Source organism: Cherax quadricarinatus, chromosome 4, assembly GCF_038502225.1.
Source record: "Cherax quadricarinatus isolate ZL_2023a chromosome 4, ASM3850222v1, whole genome shotgun sequence".
Classification (NCBI taxonomy): domain Eukaryota; kingdom Metazoa; phylum Arthropoda; class Malacostraca; order Decapoda; family Parastacidae; genus Cherax; species Cherax quadricarinatus.
The window spans coordinates 39,886,120-39,899,757 of record NC_091295.1 but is presented as its reverse complement, the minus strand read 5'-3'; the positions used below and the strand labels follow the sequence as shown (position 1 = coordinate 39,899,757).

Sequence of the window (13,638 nt, the reverse complement as noted above, 5' to 3'; positions counted from 1 at the left end):
TTTCCTTTTGGGCCACCCCGCCTCGGTGGGATACGGCCGGTGTGTTGAAAGAAAGAAAATGAGAAACTATCATTTTACCTTTTGGGCCGCCCCGCCTCGGTGGAATACAGCCAGTGTGTTGAAAGAAGAAGAATAAGAGAATTTATACTCTTCACAATTTGTGACTAGTTTAGCAAAGGTGATAAAATGCTGAGGCTTTCCCAGTTCTGTTGAATGCTTGCCACTTCTGTGTGCTTCCAATTATTCTTTTCTTCCTTGGTGAAAAGTTTTGCATTCTTCAAATTCACTGGGTATTGTATACAGTCTCTGCATATAACACAAGCATTGTTCATGTTGGGCCTCACACCATGAATCTAGAAATTTCTCCCACATACACTGTCCAGGGTATTGTATGCACTCCTAGTGTAGTGATCTTACTACTGATACTGATGAAACTTGACTGCTGTAGATGTTTTGCAAGGAACTCTAATATTATTTTTACTGTGGCCATAATGATGAACAACTTTCTTGTTGGAAGAGTAAATAACCATTCTAGATCTATTCCTATGTTATCATTGGCAATCTTTCCTCTATACTCTTAAAGAAATGGGCAAGATATTTTAGATTTACTTATTACGTTTTTCATAAAGCAATACTTTATCATGGTGAGGAAAAAATGTCATAGGTATATGGCACCAAATCCTTTTGGGGGAAGCAACAAAAATAAATTTCCCCAATTTTACATAATGGCAAACTACATTTGAATTAAGAGAAAGTAGCTAGCAAAACTAGCCAACAACATATTTTTTTTTTTAACACGTCGGCCATCTCTCACCAATGCAGGGTGACCCAAAAAAGAAAGAAACACTTTTCATCATCATTGACACATATATACAGTGGACCCCCGCATAACGATGGCATCACATAGCGATTATTCCGCATACCGCTTACTTTAATCGCAAAATTTTTGCCGCGCATACCGATTAAAAACCCGCTCACCGATTTTCGTCCGAGACGCGTCCAATGTGCGCCCTCAGCCAGCCTCACATGTGCCGCCCGTGCCATTGTTTACCAGCCAGCCTCCGCGGTAACATCCAAGCATACACTCGGAATATTTCGTATTATTACAGTGTTTTCGGTGCTGTTTCTGGAAAATAAGTGACCATGGGCCCCAAGAAAGCTTCTAGTGCCAACCCTGTGGTAAAAAGGGTGAGAATTAGTATGGAAATTAAGAAAGATTTTGAAGGGTTTGGGGCTAACCCTGAGAAGCCTATGCCAGTTGTGGAATCCATTGTGCCTACTTCAAAAATTAAGGAAATGTGTGCACAGTGGGTTGAACTGCAAACCTTTATGGATGAAAATCACCCTGACACAGCTGTTGCAAGCCGTGCTGGTGACTATTTCAATGACAATGTTGTGGCCCATTTTAGACAAATCGTAAAGGAACGGGAGGTACAGAGCTCTATGGACAGATTTGTTGTGCGACAGAGGTCCAGTGACTCTCAAGCTGGTCCTAGTGGCATTAAAAGAAGAAGGGAAGTAACCCCGGAAAAGGACTTGCTACCTCAAGTCCTAATGGAAGGGGATTCCCCTTCTAAACAATAAGTTCGACACTCTCCCCTCCTCCCATCCCATCAATCATCACCAGATCTTCAATAAAAGTAAGTGTCATGTAAGTGTGCATGCCTTTTTCAGTTTGTGTGTATTAAAATTAACATTTCATGTGGTAAAAAAAAATTTTTTTCATACTTTTGGGTGTCTTGCACGGATTAATTTTATTTCCATTATTTCTTATGGGGAAAATTCATTCACATAACGATTATTTCGCATAACAATTACCCCTCTTGCACGGATTAAAATCGTTAACCGGGGGTCCACTGTACTGTCTTTACAGAGGTTTAGATGTCACTCCAAATAGCTAGAATCCCAAACTCCTCCTTTAAAGTGAAAGCATAGTACTTCCTACCTTCAGGACTCAAGTCCAGCTAACCAGTTTCTCTGAATCCCTTCACAAAAATTACCCTGCTCACACTCCAACAACTTGTCAGGTCCCAAAAACCATTCAACTCCTTTCACTCTTATCTAACATGCTCACACATGCCTGCTGCATGTCCATGCCCCTTGCACCCAAAACTTCTTTTGCCCCCTCCCTCCATCCTTTCTTAGGATGACCCCTACCCCTCCTCCACAGATTTATACACCCTCCAAGTCAACCTATTTTGCCCCATTCTCTCTAAATGACCAAACCACCTCAATAACCCCTCTTCAGCACTCTGAACAATACTTTTAGTCACTCCACACTTAATTTCCACACTATGAATTCTCTGCATAATATTTACACCATACATTGCCCTTAGACACAACACCTCCAGTGCCTCCAGCCTCCTTCTCACTGCAAAATTCATAACCCACATTTCACACCCACATAAGTGTTGGTACACTATACTCTCGTACATTACCTTCTTTGCCTCAATGGATAACATTTTTTGTCCCCACAGATACCTCAATGCACCATTCACCTTGTTTTCTTCATCAATTCTATGGTTAACCTTGTCCTTCATAAACCCATCTGCTGACATATCTACTCCCAAATATCTGAACACATTCACTTCTTCCATACTCCCTCCCTCCAGTGCGATATCCAATTTTTCTTTACCTAACTCATTTGCTTCTTTTATTCTAACATTCTCTAGTCAAAGAATTTAACGGCCACTCACAACTACAGCATATACTGTTCTACTTGAGAGACTGAAAGCCAATTAAACATACTTTTTTGATTTCTTCTTTGCTGATTCCACTCCACCTTCAGTCTTTTCTTTACTTGATGGTTTCTCAGGTGTCTGTTGTTGAAGCATTTTGATCCAGTGTGACCCAGTCATCAATTTTCCCTCCTGTTTGTTGGTTACTGGAGCAGATGATGGGACTGACCCAGATGAGATACTCGCTTCGTAACTTTCCTGTGTATAAAATAAGAAAAAGTTTTGGAGTGAGATTAATAAGTTGAGAAAGCCTAGGGAGCAAATGGAATTTTTTTTCATCAAACCGGCCATATCCCACCAAGGCAGGGTGACTCAAAAAGAAAAACGAAAGTTTCTCTTTTTAAATTTAGTAATGTATACAGGAGAAGGAGTTACTAACCTCTTGCTCCCAGCATTTTAGTTGCCTCTTATGATATGCATGCCTTACAGAGGAAGAATTCTGTTCCACTTCTCCTTGGAGAACAAATAGATTTGATAGTTAAAAATAGGAGAGGAGAGTTGTTAGATGGAGAGTTAGAGGTACATGTATTGAGAAGATATTTTGAGGAATTGTTCAATGCTGATGAGGATAGGGAAGCTGTGATTTTGTGTATTGAGCAGGAAGGAATAACATCTTGTAGAAGTGATGAAGAGCCAGTTGTGAATACGGGGAAAATGCATGAGACAATGGATAGAATGAAAGGGGGTAAAACAGCAGGGATTGATGGGATAAAGACAGAAATGTTTAAAGCAGGGGGAAATACAGTTTTGGAATGGTTATTTCTTTTATTTAATAAATGTGTGGAAGAGGGTAAGGTTCCTAGGGAATCAAATTCAAATTCCAACTTTTATTTCTTTGCAAAGTTTACAATGTGTGACTGACATGGTATAAGGAGTCTATTTCCATGCATAGTTTACAATGTGTAATTACAATATTGATTTGCAAGTGCAAAGAAAGCCACTATCATGCCGAGGCATTTCGGGCAGACTAAATCTAATGCAGAGCAGCATGCATAGTTCCTTTGTATAAAGGCAAAGGGGACAAAAGAGAGCGTTATTATTGAAAGAATTAAGAGTACGATGGAGAGCAGGATAGCAGATGAACAAGGAGGTTTTAGGAAGGGTAGGGGATGTGTAGACCAAGTGTTTACAGTGAAACATATAGGTGAACAGTATTTAGATAAGGCTAAATAAGTTTTTATGGTATTTATGGATATGGAAAAAGCGTATGATAGGGTGGATAGCGGGGCAATGTGGCAGATGTTCTCAATGTATGGAATAGGAGGTAGGTTACTGAAAGCAGTGGAGAGTTTTTACGAGGACAGTGAAACTCAGGTTAGAGTATGGAGGAGAGGAAGATCATTTCTCAGTAAAAGTAGGCTTTAGACAGGAATGTCTGATGTCACCGTGGTTGTTCAATATATTTATGGATGGGTTGTAAGAGAAGTGAATACTCAGGTGCTGGCAAGAGGTGTGGGGTTAAAAAATAAAGAATATAACACAAAGAGAGAGTTGTCACAGTTGCTCTTTGCTGATGATATTGTGCCTTTGGGAGATTTCTGAAGAGAAGTTGCAGAGGTTGGTGGACGAGTTTGGTAAGGTGCATAAAAAAAGGAAATTAAAAGTGAATATAGGAAAGGTAAGGTGATGAAGATAAAAAAAAAATTAAGTAACAAAAGACTGGATACCAGATTGGGGGAGGGAGTATGGAGGAGGTGATGAGTGTATTCAGATATTTGGGAGTGGATGTGTCAGCAGATGGATCTATGAAAGATTAGGTGAATCATAGAACTGATGAGTGGAGAAAGATGAGTGGTGCACTGAGGAGTCTGTGAAGACAAAGAATATTATCCATGGAAGCAAAGAGGTGAATGTATGAGAGCATAGTTATATCAATGCTCTTATATGGGTGGTGAATGTTGCAACAAGGAGAAGGTTGGAGGCAGTGGAGATGTCATGTCTGAGGGCAGTGTGTGATGTAAATATTAATGCAGAGAATCCATAGTTTGGAAAATAAGAGGTGAGGGGTTACTAAAAGTATTATCCAGAGGGCTGAGGAGGGGTGTTGAGGTGGTTCGGACATTTATTTAAAGGGGGTGGAACGAAATAGAATGACTTGGAGAGCACATAAATCTGTAGTGGAAGGAAAGCGGGGTAAAGATCAGCCTAGGTAAGGTTGGAGGGAGGGGATAAAGGAGATTTTGTGTGCTAGGGGCTTGGACTTACAACAAGCATGTGTGAGCATATTAGATAGGAGTGGAGACAAATGGTTTTTAGGACTTGACGTGATGTTGAAGTGTGAGCAAGGTAACATTTATGAAGGGATTCAGGGAAACTGGCAGGCCAGACTTGAGTCCTAAAGGTGGGAAATGCACTGCTTGCACTCTGAAGGAGGGGTGTTAATGCTGCAGTTTTATAACTGTAGTGTAAGTGCATCTCTGGCAAAACAGTGATGGAATGAATGATGATAGTTTTTCTTTTTTTGGGCCACCCTGCCTTGGTGGGAGATGGCCAATGTGATAATAAATAAAAAAAAATAAGATTATACATTCTAATTATGCATATTATATATGTAATGTGATGAACTATTTGTAGTTACATGAGCAGAGCTCTACATTTGGTGTCCTATCTTCAGTGAGCCGTTTCTCACATAATATAGAGGCTTCATTATGGTTACAATATATACAGTAGGGCCCCACTTATATGGTAGGTTAGGTTCCAGGCTACCGCCGTAAAGTGGAATACCCTTTTTTTCCACTTATAAATGCATATAAATACTAGATAAGTTTACACTAACATATATTAAACTAGCAATAGAACTAGGCATTAAAAAACAATAAAAAAGTAAAATATACATATAGTACACCCATTACTTACCTTCAAATATTCATAGTCTTAATGTAGGGTGAGAGGTGAGTAAACGAGATACAACGAATCAACAAGAGTGAGTAAATGAGAGAGGATAGAGATGCGGAGTATGTAATAACAAACAGACGAATGCATCTGGTTTTGGCTCATACATATTTGTATTATACCATAATACAAACGCTTTACATTGTGAAGGGAAGGATAAATCCAGTTCCTTGGATCAAGAACCCTCACCAGCTCTATTGAGGGAAATGACACAACCACTGCAGCACTACCTATGGAAGTTATGTTAGAACAATGTCTGAGGAAAAGGAAAATCAGTCCAATTCCTCAGATCAAGAGCCCCTTCACCACAAGAGACTCTTGAAGAAGATAACATTTCTCAGATTTTTCAAGAGTCTCAAGTATCAGATTTTTAATGTATACTTGACACATTTCAACAATATAAGAATTTCACATGCTTGTTCAGCTGTAGTAGGAAGCAATGTTCAGAAAGAAAGGGTTATTTGAGCCAGCTTACAGAATTTATGTACAGTGGACCCCCGGTTAACGATTTTAATCCGTGCAAGAGGGCTCATCGTTATGCGAAATAATCGTTATGCGAATTAATTTTCCCCATAAGAAATAATGGAAATAAAATTAATCCGTGCAAGACGCCCAAAAGTATGAAAAAAAATTTTTTTTACCACATGAAATGTTAATTTTAATACACACAAACTGAAAAAGGCATGCACAATTACATGACACTTACTTTTATTGAAGATCTGGTGATGATTGATGGGATGGGAGGAGGGGAGAGCATTATCTTCTTACTGTTTAGAAGGGGAATCCCCTTCCATTAGGACTTGAGGTAGCAAGTCCTTTTCTGGGGTTACTTCCCTTCTTCTTTTAATGCCACTAGGACCAGCTTCAGAGTCACTGGACCTCTGTCGCACAACAAATCTGTCCATAGAGCTCTGTACCTCCCGTTTCTTCAAGACTTTCCTAAAATGGGCCATAACATTGTCATTGAAATAGTCACAAGCACGGCTTGCAACAGCTGTGTCAGGGTGATTTTCATCTATAAAGGTTTGCAGTTCAAACCACTCTGCACACATTTCCTTAATCTTTGAAGTAGGCACAATGGATTCCACAACTGGCATAGGCTTCTCAGGGTTAGCCCCAAACCCTTCAAAATCTTTCTTAATTTCCATACTAATTCTCACCCTTTTTACCACAGGGTTGGCACTAGAAGCTTTCTTGGGGCCCATGGTCACTTATTTTCCAGAAACACCACCGAAAACACTGTAATAATACGAAATATTCCGAGTGTATGCTTGGATGTTACCGCGGAGGCTGGCTGGTAAACAATGGGACGGCCGGCACATGTGAGGGCACATTGGACGCGTCTCGGACGAAAATCGGTATGCGGGTTTTTAATCGGTATGCGGGGCAAAAATTTTGCGATAAAAGTAATCGTTATGCGGAAAAATCGCTATGCGATGCCATCGTTATGCGGGGGTCCACTGTATTGTTAATAGTGCTTTTTAAATTTTTCTTGCAAGAAAAACTTAAAAAGCACTATTAACAATACACTCAATAAAAAACAGCAAACCGACACGAAATTTAAGATGAATACCTTACCAAAGTAATTTTTCACTACAGGGCTTTTAGGCATTACCAAGTTAGTTTATTTAGACAATATATTCTTACCAAAGATTTTCCAAGACTGTCGGAAGCTTCCTTAGATGGTGAAGGAATACTGTCAATGTCAACATCTGACTGGCTGTCAGCTACTTCACCACTTACATCATCATTCTGTGAAGTGGACTCCTCAATTAACAAATCATCTCCACATGTTTCTCTCTCATGTTTGAGAAGAAAATCTTTAAAAGCTGAGAATCTAGAGGTAGTCTCTGAAACTTTTAGACTCTGTGAATTCTTTGTTAGATTCCAGAAAGTGCTTTCTTCATTCTTGTTTGCTTTTGAGCTTTGTGATGTAACATCCATGTTGGTATCTGTGTTTTTCTTAATGAAGGAATTGGTATTCTTTTTCAGAGGCTGTGTATAACCACAAGATATTTGATTTTTCATGTTGCTTAAATCTCTCTTGTCTTCATTATTTTCTTCATTACTTTTAGATCCTTGATATTCTAACTGAGAGAATGCATAACTTAGATTTCGTCTTCTAATTTTTGACTTTAAAGGATCTTCATTCTCATTCATTATTTCTGTAGCAGGTGTTTGAGCTTCACTTCCAGCAATGTTTCTACATGATTCTGAAATTCCAGTATCACCTTTCAGCTTTTCAAAAGCAAAACCAAAGCTAGAGTTTCTTTCATGCATCAATTTAAATACATTTCTTTGCTTCCTCATTATGGTTTGTGATCCCAGAATAGGGGAACTTGGCTCTGTGGCACCAATATCACCCAAACCATCTCTTAGCATATGTTCTTTCACTGTTCGTCTACTGCGCTGAGATCCTATGATTGGTGATGCATAGTCTCCATCATGAGGGATATTATTTGTTTCTCTTTCTTTCTTAGGAGTTTTGAATGAAACAGCGTGAAAACTGGTTTCACCATTGTCCTTATTGCTACAATGATAGCTGGAAGAAACACGTGGGTATATGTTATCTGAATTCATATTCTGCTGTGCTGGGGTAGGCAACCCATTGGTTTCAGATGTACATAATTCTAGTCTTTGGGAATCAAGTGTCAATCCTTCACTTGGCTCTGATGACTTTACTTGACATGACACTACACCATCAGAAGTCTCCTTCATAGGCTCAGCTTTACTTCGTTCTGTCTTCCTCCACTCCATTTTATTATGAAAAGCTGATGATTGTAATTTTTTTGAGAAATTAATAACTCGTATTCCAGGAACAACAACAGTTTTGCTGGATTTGTTTTCATTTTCCTCATCACTGCTTGACCATTCAATTGCAGATTGCTGACTCAATGATACTCCAGGGGAAAGTGATAAAAATTCCTCAAGAAAAGCCTCTCTTTCAGTCCATCCCTGAAATTGGAAATAAATTATGTTAGTAACAAAGTATTCAGTCACCTAAGACATTAATAGAATCTGCATGTAATAAATTAGCTCCTACTATCAAATATTGTACAATCTTTGACACAAAACATTATCCATGACAATATTATGACATATATAAAGTGCCTAAGCAACAATAGTATTATTCTGCAAATTTATCAAAAATAACTGAAATGATTTAATTGTTACACATAAGAAATATCCCTCTCTATGCACTGCTTCATAAACTCCTTCTAATTTAAAAAAAAAAAAACACTGTATGCTTGAAGCTTTCTTTTGTGCCTAACAATATTTTATTACCTGGAGTTTACCTGAAGAGAGTTCCGGGGGTCAACGCCCCCGTGGCCCAGTCTGTGACCAGGCCTCCTGGTGCATCAGAGCCTGATCAACCAGGCTGTTACTGCTGGCTGCATGCAATCCAACGTACGAGCCACAGTCCGGCTGGTCAGGTACCAACTTTAGGTGCTTGTCCAGTGCCAGCTTGAAGACTGCCAGGGGTCTATTGGTAATCCCCCTTATGTATGCTGGGAGGCAGTTGAACAGTCTCGGGCCCCTGACACTTATTGTATGGTCTCTTAACATGCTAATGACACCCTGCTTTTCATTGGGGGGATGTTGCATCGTTTGCCAAGTCTTTTGCTTTCGTTGTGAGTGATTTTCGTGTGCAAGTTCGGTACTAGTCCCTCTAGGATTTTCCAGGTGTATATAATCATGTATCTCTCCCCTGCGTTCCAGGGAATACAGATTCAGGAACTTTAAGCGCTCCCAGTAATTGAGGTGTTTTACATGTATATGTATATGTAAACGACATTATCTGTATACTGCATAAAAGAAATAAAGTACAGTATTTGTATTTGTCTCCATGGGGAAGTGGAACAGAATTCTTCCTCCGTAAGCCATGTGTTGTAAGAGGCGACTAAAATGCCGGGAGCAAGGGGCTAGTAACCCCTTCTCCTGTATATGTATAATACTAAATGTAAAAGGGAAAACTTGCATTTTTCCTTTTGGGCCACCCCGCCTTGGTGGAATACGGTTGGTCTGTTGAACGAAAGAAAAATGTTATTACATGTAAATTACATTATCTGTACAGTGCTTGTCACAGCCAGGTGAGCGCCCCAGCATAATGCTGTGAAGAAAATCAAAGACCTACCATACAGGTTTTTTTTTTTTTTGTCAGTGCATTTTGCTGGGTAGCAGGCATTAGCATGACATCATGGCCTTCCACCACACTTCACAGTGACTTCTCATTGCTCACGTGGATGCCATGGTGAGAGGAAGTGTTCCACTTTTGTCTCTCATCCGTCCCATCTTTTGTGAAGTGTTCTCTTTGGTTTTGGGCTAAACATCTTTGATTATTTATAAAAGGAAGTCTTTAACACCTGAAACTATAGCTCAAATCGTATGCTTCACAGAACTGGGCACCAGATGTAAGAAATAGTGGAGAATGTTAGTGTGTGTGGGCATTCAGTGAGGACCTAGGTGCAGCATTTCAAGGCTTGGATTGTGTGCAGCCAGCAGTAACAGCCTGTTTGATCAGGCCCTAATCCACCATGAGGCCTGGTCACAGACCGGGCCCTGGGGCATTGACCCCCGGAACTCTCTCCAGGTAAATTCCAGGTGTCAAGTTATCGTCTGCCAAACCTCGGCCTGGCCCCTCCAAGAAGACATCTGATTGTACCTTAACTGTATTAAAGAAGCAGTTACTCTCTAACTGCTTCTTTAACACAGTTAAAGTATGAGCAGATGTCTTCTTGGAGGGGCCAGGCCGAGGTTTGGCAGACGATAACTCAACACCTCCACCAGCCTTGAAATGCTACTCCCAGTTCCTCACTGAAAGCTCACATACACTAACATTCTCCACTATTTCTTTCGTCTGGTGCCCAGCTTTGCGAAGCCCTATGATTTGAGCTATAGTTTCAGGTGTTAAGACTTCCTTTTACCCATAATCAAAGATGTATAGCTCCAAAACCAAAAGGAACACTTCACAAAAGATGGGATGGATGAGAGACAATAGTGCAACCATGTGGCAGCCACGTGAGGAATCAGAAGTCACTGTGAAGTGTGGCGGAAGGCCGTAATATCATGCTAATGGCTGCTACCCAGCAGAATGCACTGACAAAAAAAGTAACCTCTGTATGGTACAGAATACAGCATATGAGCAGAGAAGTGGCTTATATACCATAGGCAGGAGAGGTGCAGCAGTCGTAGGTGGTGTCACATTTGTCCATGTGGAAGGAAGTCGTGCCCAAGGGTTAGGCAAGCAAAGAATTCCCACCCACGACTGCTGCACCTCTCCTGCCTACGGTACATAAGCCACTTCTCCGCTCATATGCTGTATTCTATTCAAGATTGATGGACTTACCACATCGACTCAAGGTTGAGGGACTGATTACCTCATTCTCCTCCTGCTCTTTACGATTCTCCTTTGTATGGACTGAAGAAGCCACTATGTGGCGAAACTTTTCCTCAATAAAGATACCCAAGAGTTGCACATGTGTCTAATTTATCAACATGTCGGTTCTCTGAACCATTCATCTACATTCCTGTCAGACACTGCAACTTCTTGGGATCTTAATACTTGGGAATTCTTTGCTTGCCTAACCCTTGGGCACGACCTACTTCCGCATGCACAAATGTGACACCACCTACAACTACTGCACCTCTCCTGCCTACGGTACATAAGCCACTTCTCCGCTCATAAGCTGTATTCTATTCAAGATTGATGGACTGACCACATCGACTCAAGGTTGAGGGACTGATTACCTCATTCTCCTCCTGCTCTTCACGATTCTCCTTTGTATGAACTGAAGAAGCCACTGTGTGGCAAAACGTTTCCTCAGTAAAGATACCCAAGAGTTGCACATGTGTCTAATTTATCATCAAGGAACCTCCCTTGAGGGGATGACTGATAGAAAACATTGTTGAAGTTATATAAACCTAGGTTATAGCCCAGGACAACCAAGTACAAGTAGTGCAGCATGGTTTATTTCCACTGAGGTCTACCCTAGGCTGCATACCGTAACACCTGACAAGCTCCTAGGTGTCTATTCACTATTAGGTGAACAGGAGCATACTTGCCAGTATGTCATGTCCTGCCCAGGATTTAGACAAGAGTCCTCTCAGTTGTGAACTGAATGCTCTACCCCTGAGCCTTAGGTGCCCATGTCAGTCTGGTTAAGTAACTGGATTTCTGACCACACAAACATAACCTTACCCTAGACTTGACAAGCCTCAAAATACCTGTTCCTGACAGGTTATACCAGTACACATACTTAATCTATTTTTCCATTTATCTACCTGTAGCTCTAACACCAATGCTTTTCTGTTAATTATATAATTATCGTTGTTGGATGGCTTTTCAGTTGATGTAAAAAACACCATCTATTAATGTGAACTAATGGTAAACTTCAGCATTCATACAATATAGTATTTATGAGCCATATTGTAATTCAGCATTCTTTCTAGATTAAATTAAGTTGTACATGGAAATAAATGACTGTGCTGATTTTTTTAACACATCAGCCGTTTCACACCAAGGGAGGGTGACCTGAAAAAAAAAGCACTTCCATCATCATTCACTCCATCATTGTCTTGCCAGAGATGTGCCTACACTACAATTATAAAACTGCAACTTAACAACACCCCTCCTTCAGAGTGCAGGCACTGTACTTCCCACTGTGTTGATATTATACATTATATATCTTGCTAAATGAAAGCAAAATTATCTAATACAGTGATATTTTAATATTTCTTATAATATTTTAGCGCCAAAATACTATATACATTGAATGCGGTGGGCACGCAGTCACTGTTGATCACAATAATATATTTGTGAGAAAGCACTCGGCCCCTAAGAGTAATACAGCATCTGGAGAATGGGAGACAATCAGGTTTGCTTTGAGGAGACAGTGGGTAGTGCCATTCCAGATCAAGAGCCCCCATTCATCAGCATCAAGCCCCCCTTCCCTTCTTGAAACCACCAACCACCATAGGCTTCTTTAGATGATTTAATCAATAATAATGAAATGTTCTTAAAAAATGCCATACACAAAATCATGTAACTGCTTACATCATAGGCTGCATCTTGTTTTCTCTTCCTCCTCAGACTCATGGTCACAGCTGGGGTCTGGTCATTACTACTTCAGTTACTTGATTATTATCTGTATTCTGTAATATTACAGGATGTATAAATAAGTATTTAAACAAAGTTACAAACATGCTTATTTTGATGTTATACAGCAGTAAAATACTGCACGACAGAAACTGCAAAATACACGTAATGTTTAAAAATTTACAATCTGAATATTTTGGCATACATATATGGTATGCTATTTATTGGCTTAGCCTATGGCTTGTTGATAAACTCTTAGTCAAAAACGAGTCTGTGTTCGTGGAACAGATAAGGGAATAAAGAGCTACACAAGTACAATAAATTTATTGATTACACAAAACTAGACCAATAAATAATTTCTGAGGACACCAGGGGGATTCAAGGAGATTTGAGTAGGTTGATATTGTGGTTAGAAAAGCTGCAAATGTATATCAATGAGGACAAATGTATGGTTATACCCAGGTACCTATTTACTGCTAAGTGAACAAGAGCAAGAGGTGTGAGGAAACAGTCATAAAGTTTCCAGTTGTGCTGGTTGTTTAGATGAGCTGAAGATACAAGTTTATTTAGATATAGGTAAAAATAAGTAGTTTCACAACTTTAGGTGACTGTAATTATCATACAGAGTAACATATGTGTAAATTACCTAGGATAACCCCCTCAAAAAAGTCAGACAAAGTGACTTATTTCCATTGGGGTCCATGTGATACTTTATTATAACTTGAGCCACAATTATTATAATCAAGGGGGAGCGCTAAACCCGTAAGATTATGCAGCGCCTGTAGGGGGGTGGGGGATGTGGAAGGTGTTCAGGTTTAATTCAGGGAACTGGAGCACAGATCCAATTCCCTAGATCAAGAGCCCCTCAACAGCGTCAAGGAACCTTCCTTGAGGGGACTTGAGCCACAAGCC

General features: G+C 40.0%; 1 protein-coding gene across 5 annotated transcripts in view; it reads right to left on the bottom strand.

Moving 5' to 3' along the window:
• The window catches only part of LOC128684570 (uncharacterized), a 48,244-nt gene that overhangs the window by 33,889 nt on the left and 717 nt on the right, over window positions 1-13,638 (bottom strand). For all 5 annotated transcript variants that reach the window (XM_053770844.2, XM_053770842.2, XM_053770845.2 and 2 more), the window contains exons 2-4: window positions 12,685-12,782; window positions 7,278-8,585; window positions 2,749-2,936 (exon numbers count right to left, since the gene is read on the bottom strand). In XM_053770844.2, coding sequence (XP_053626819.1) covers window positions 2,749-2,936; window positions 7,278-8,585; window positions 12,685-12,726 — 1,538 coding nt within the window. In that variant the 5' untranslated portion in view covers window positions 12,727-12,782. The remainder of the gene's footprint in view (window positions 1-2,748; window positions 2,937-7,277; window positions 8,586-12,684; window positions 12,783-13,638) is intronic.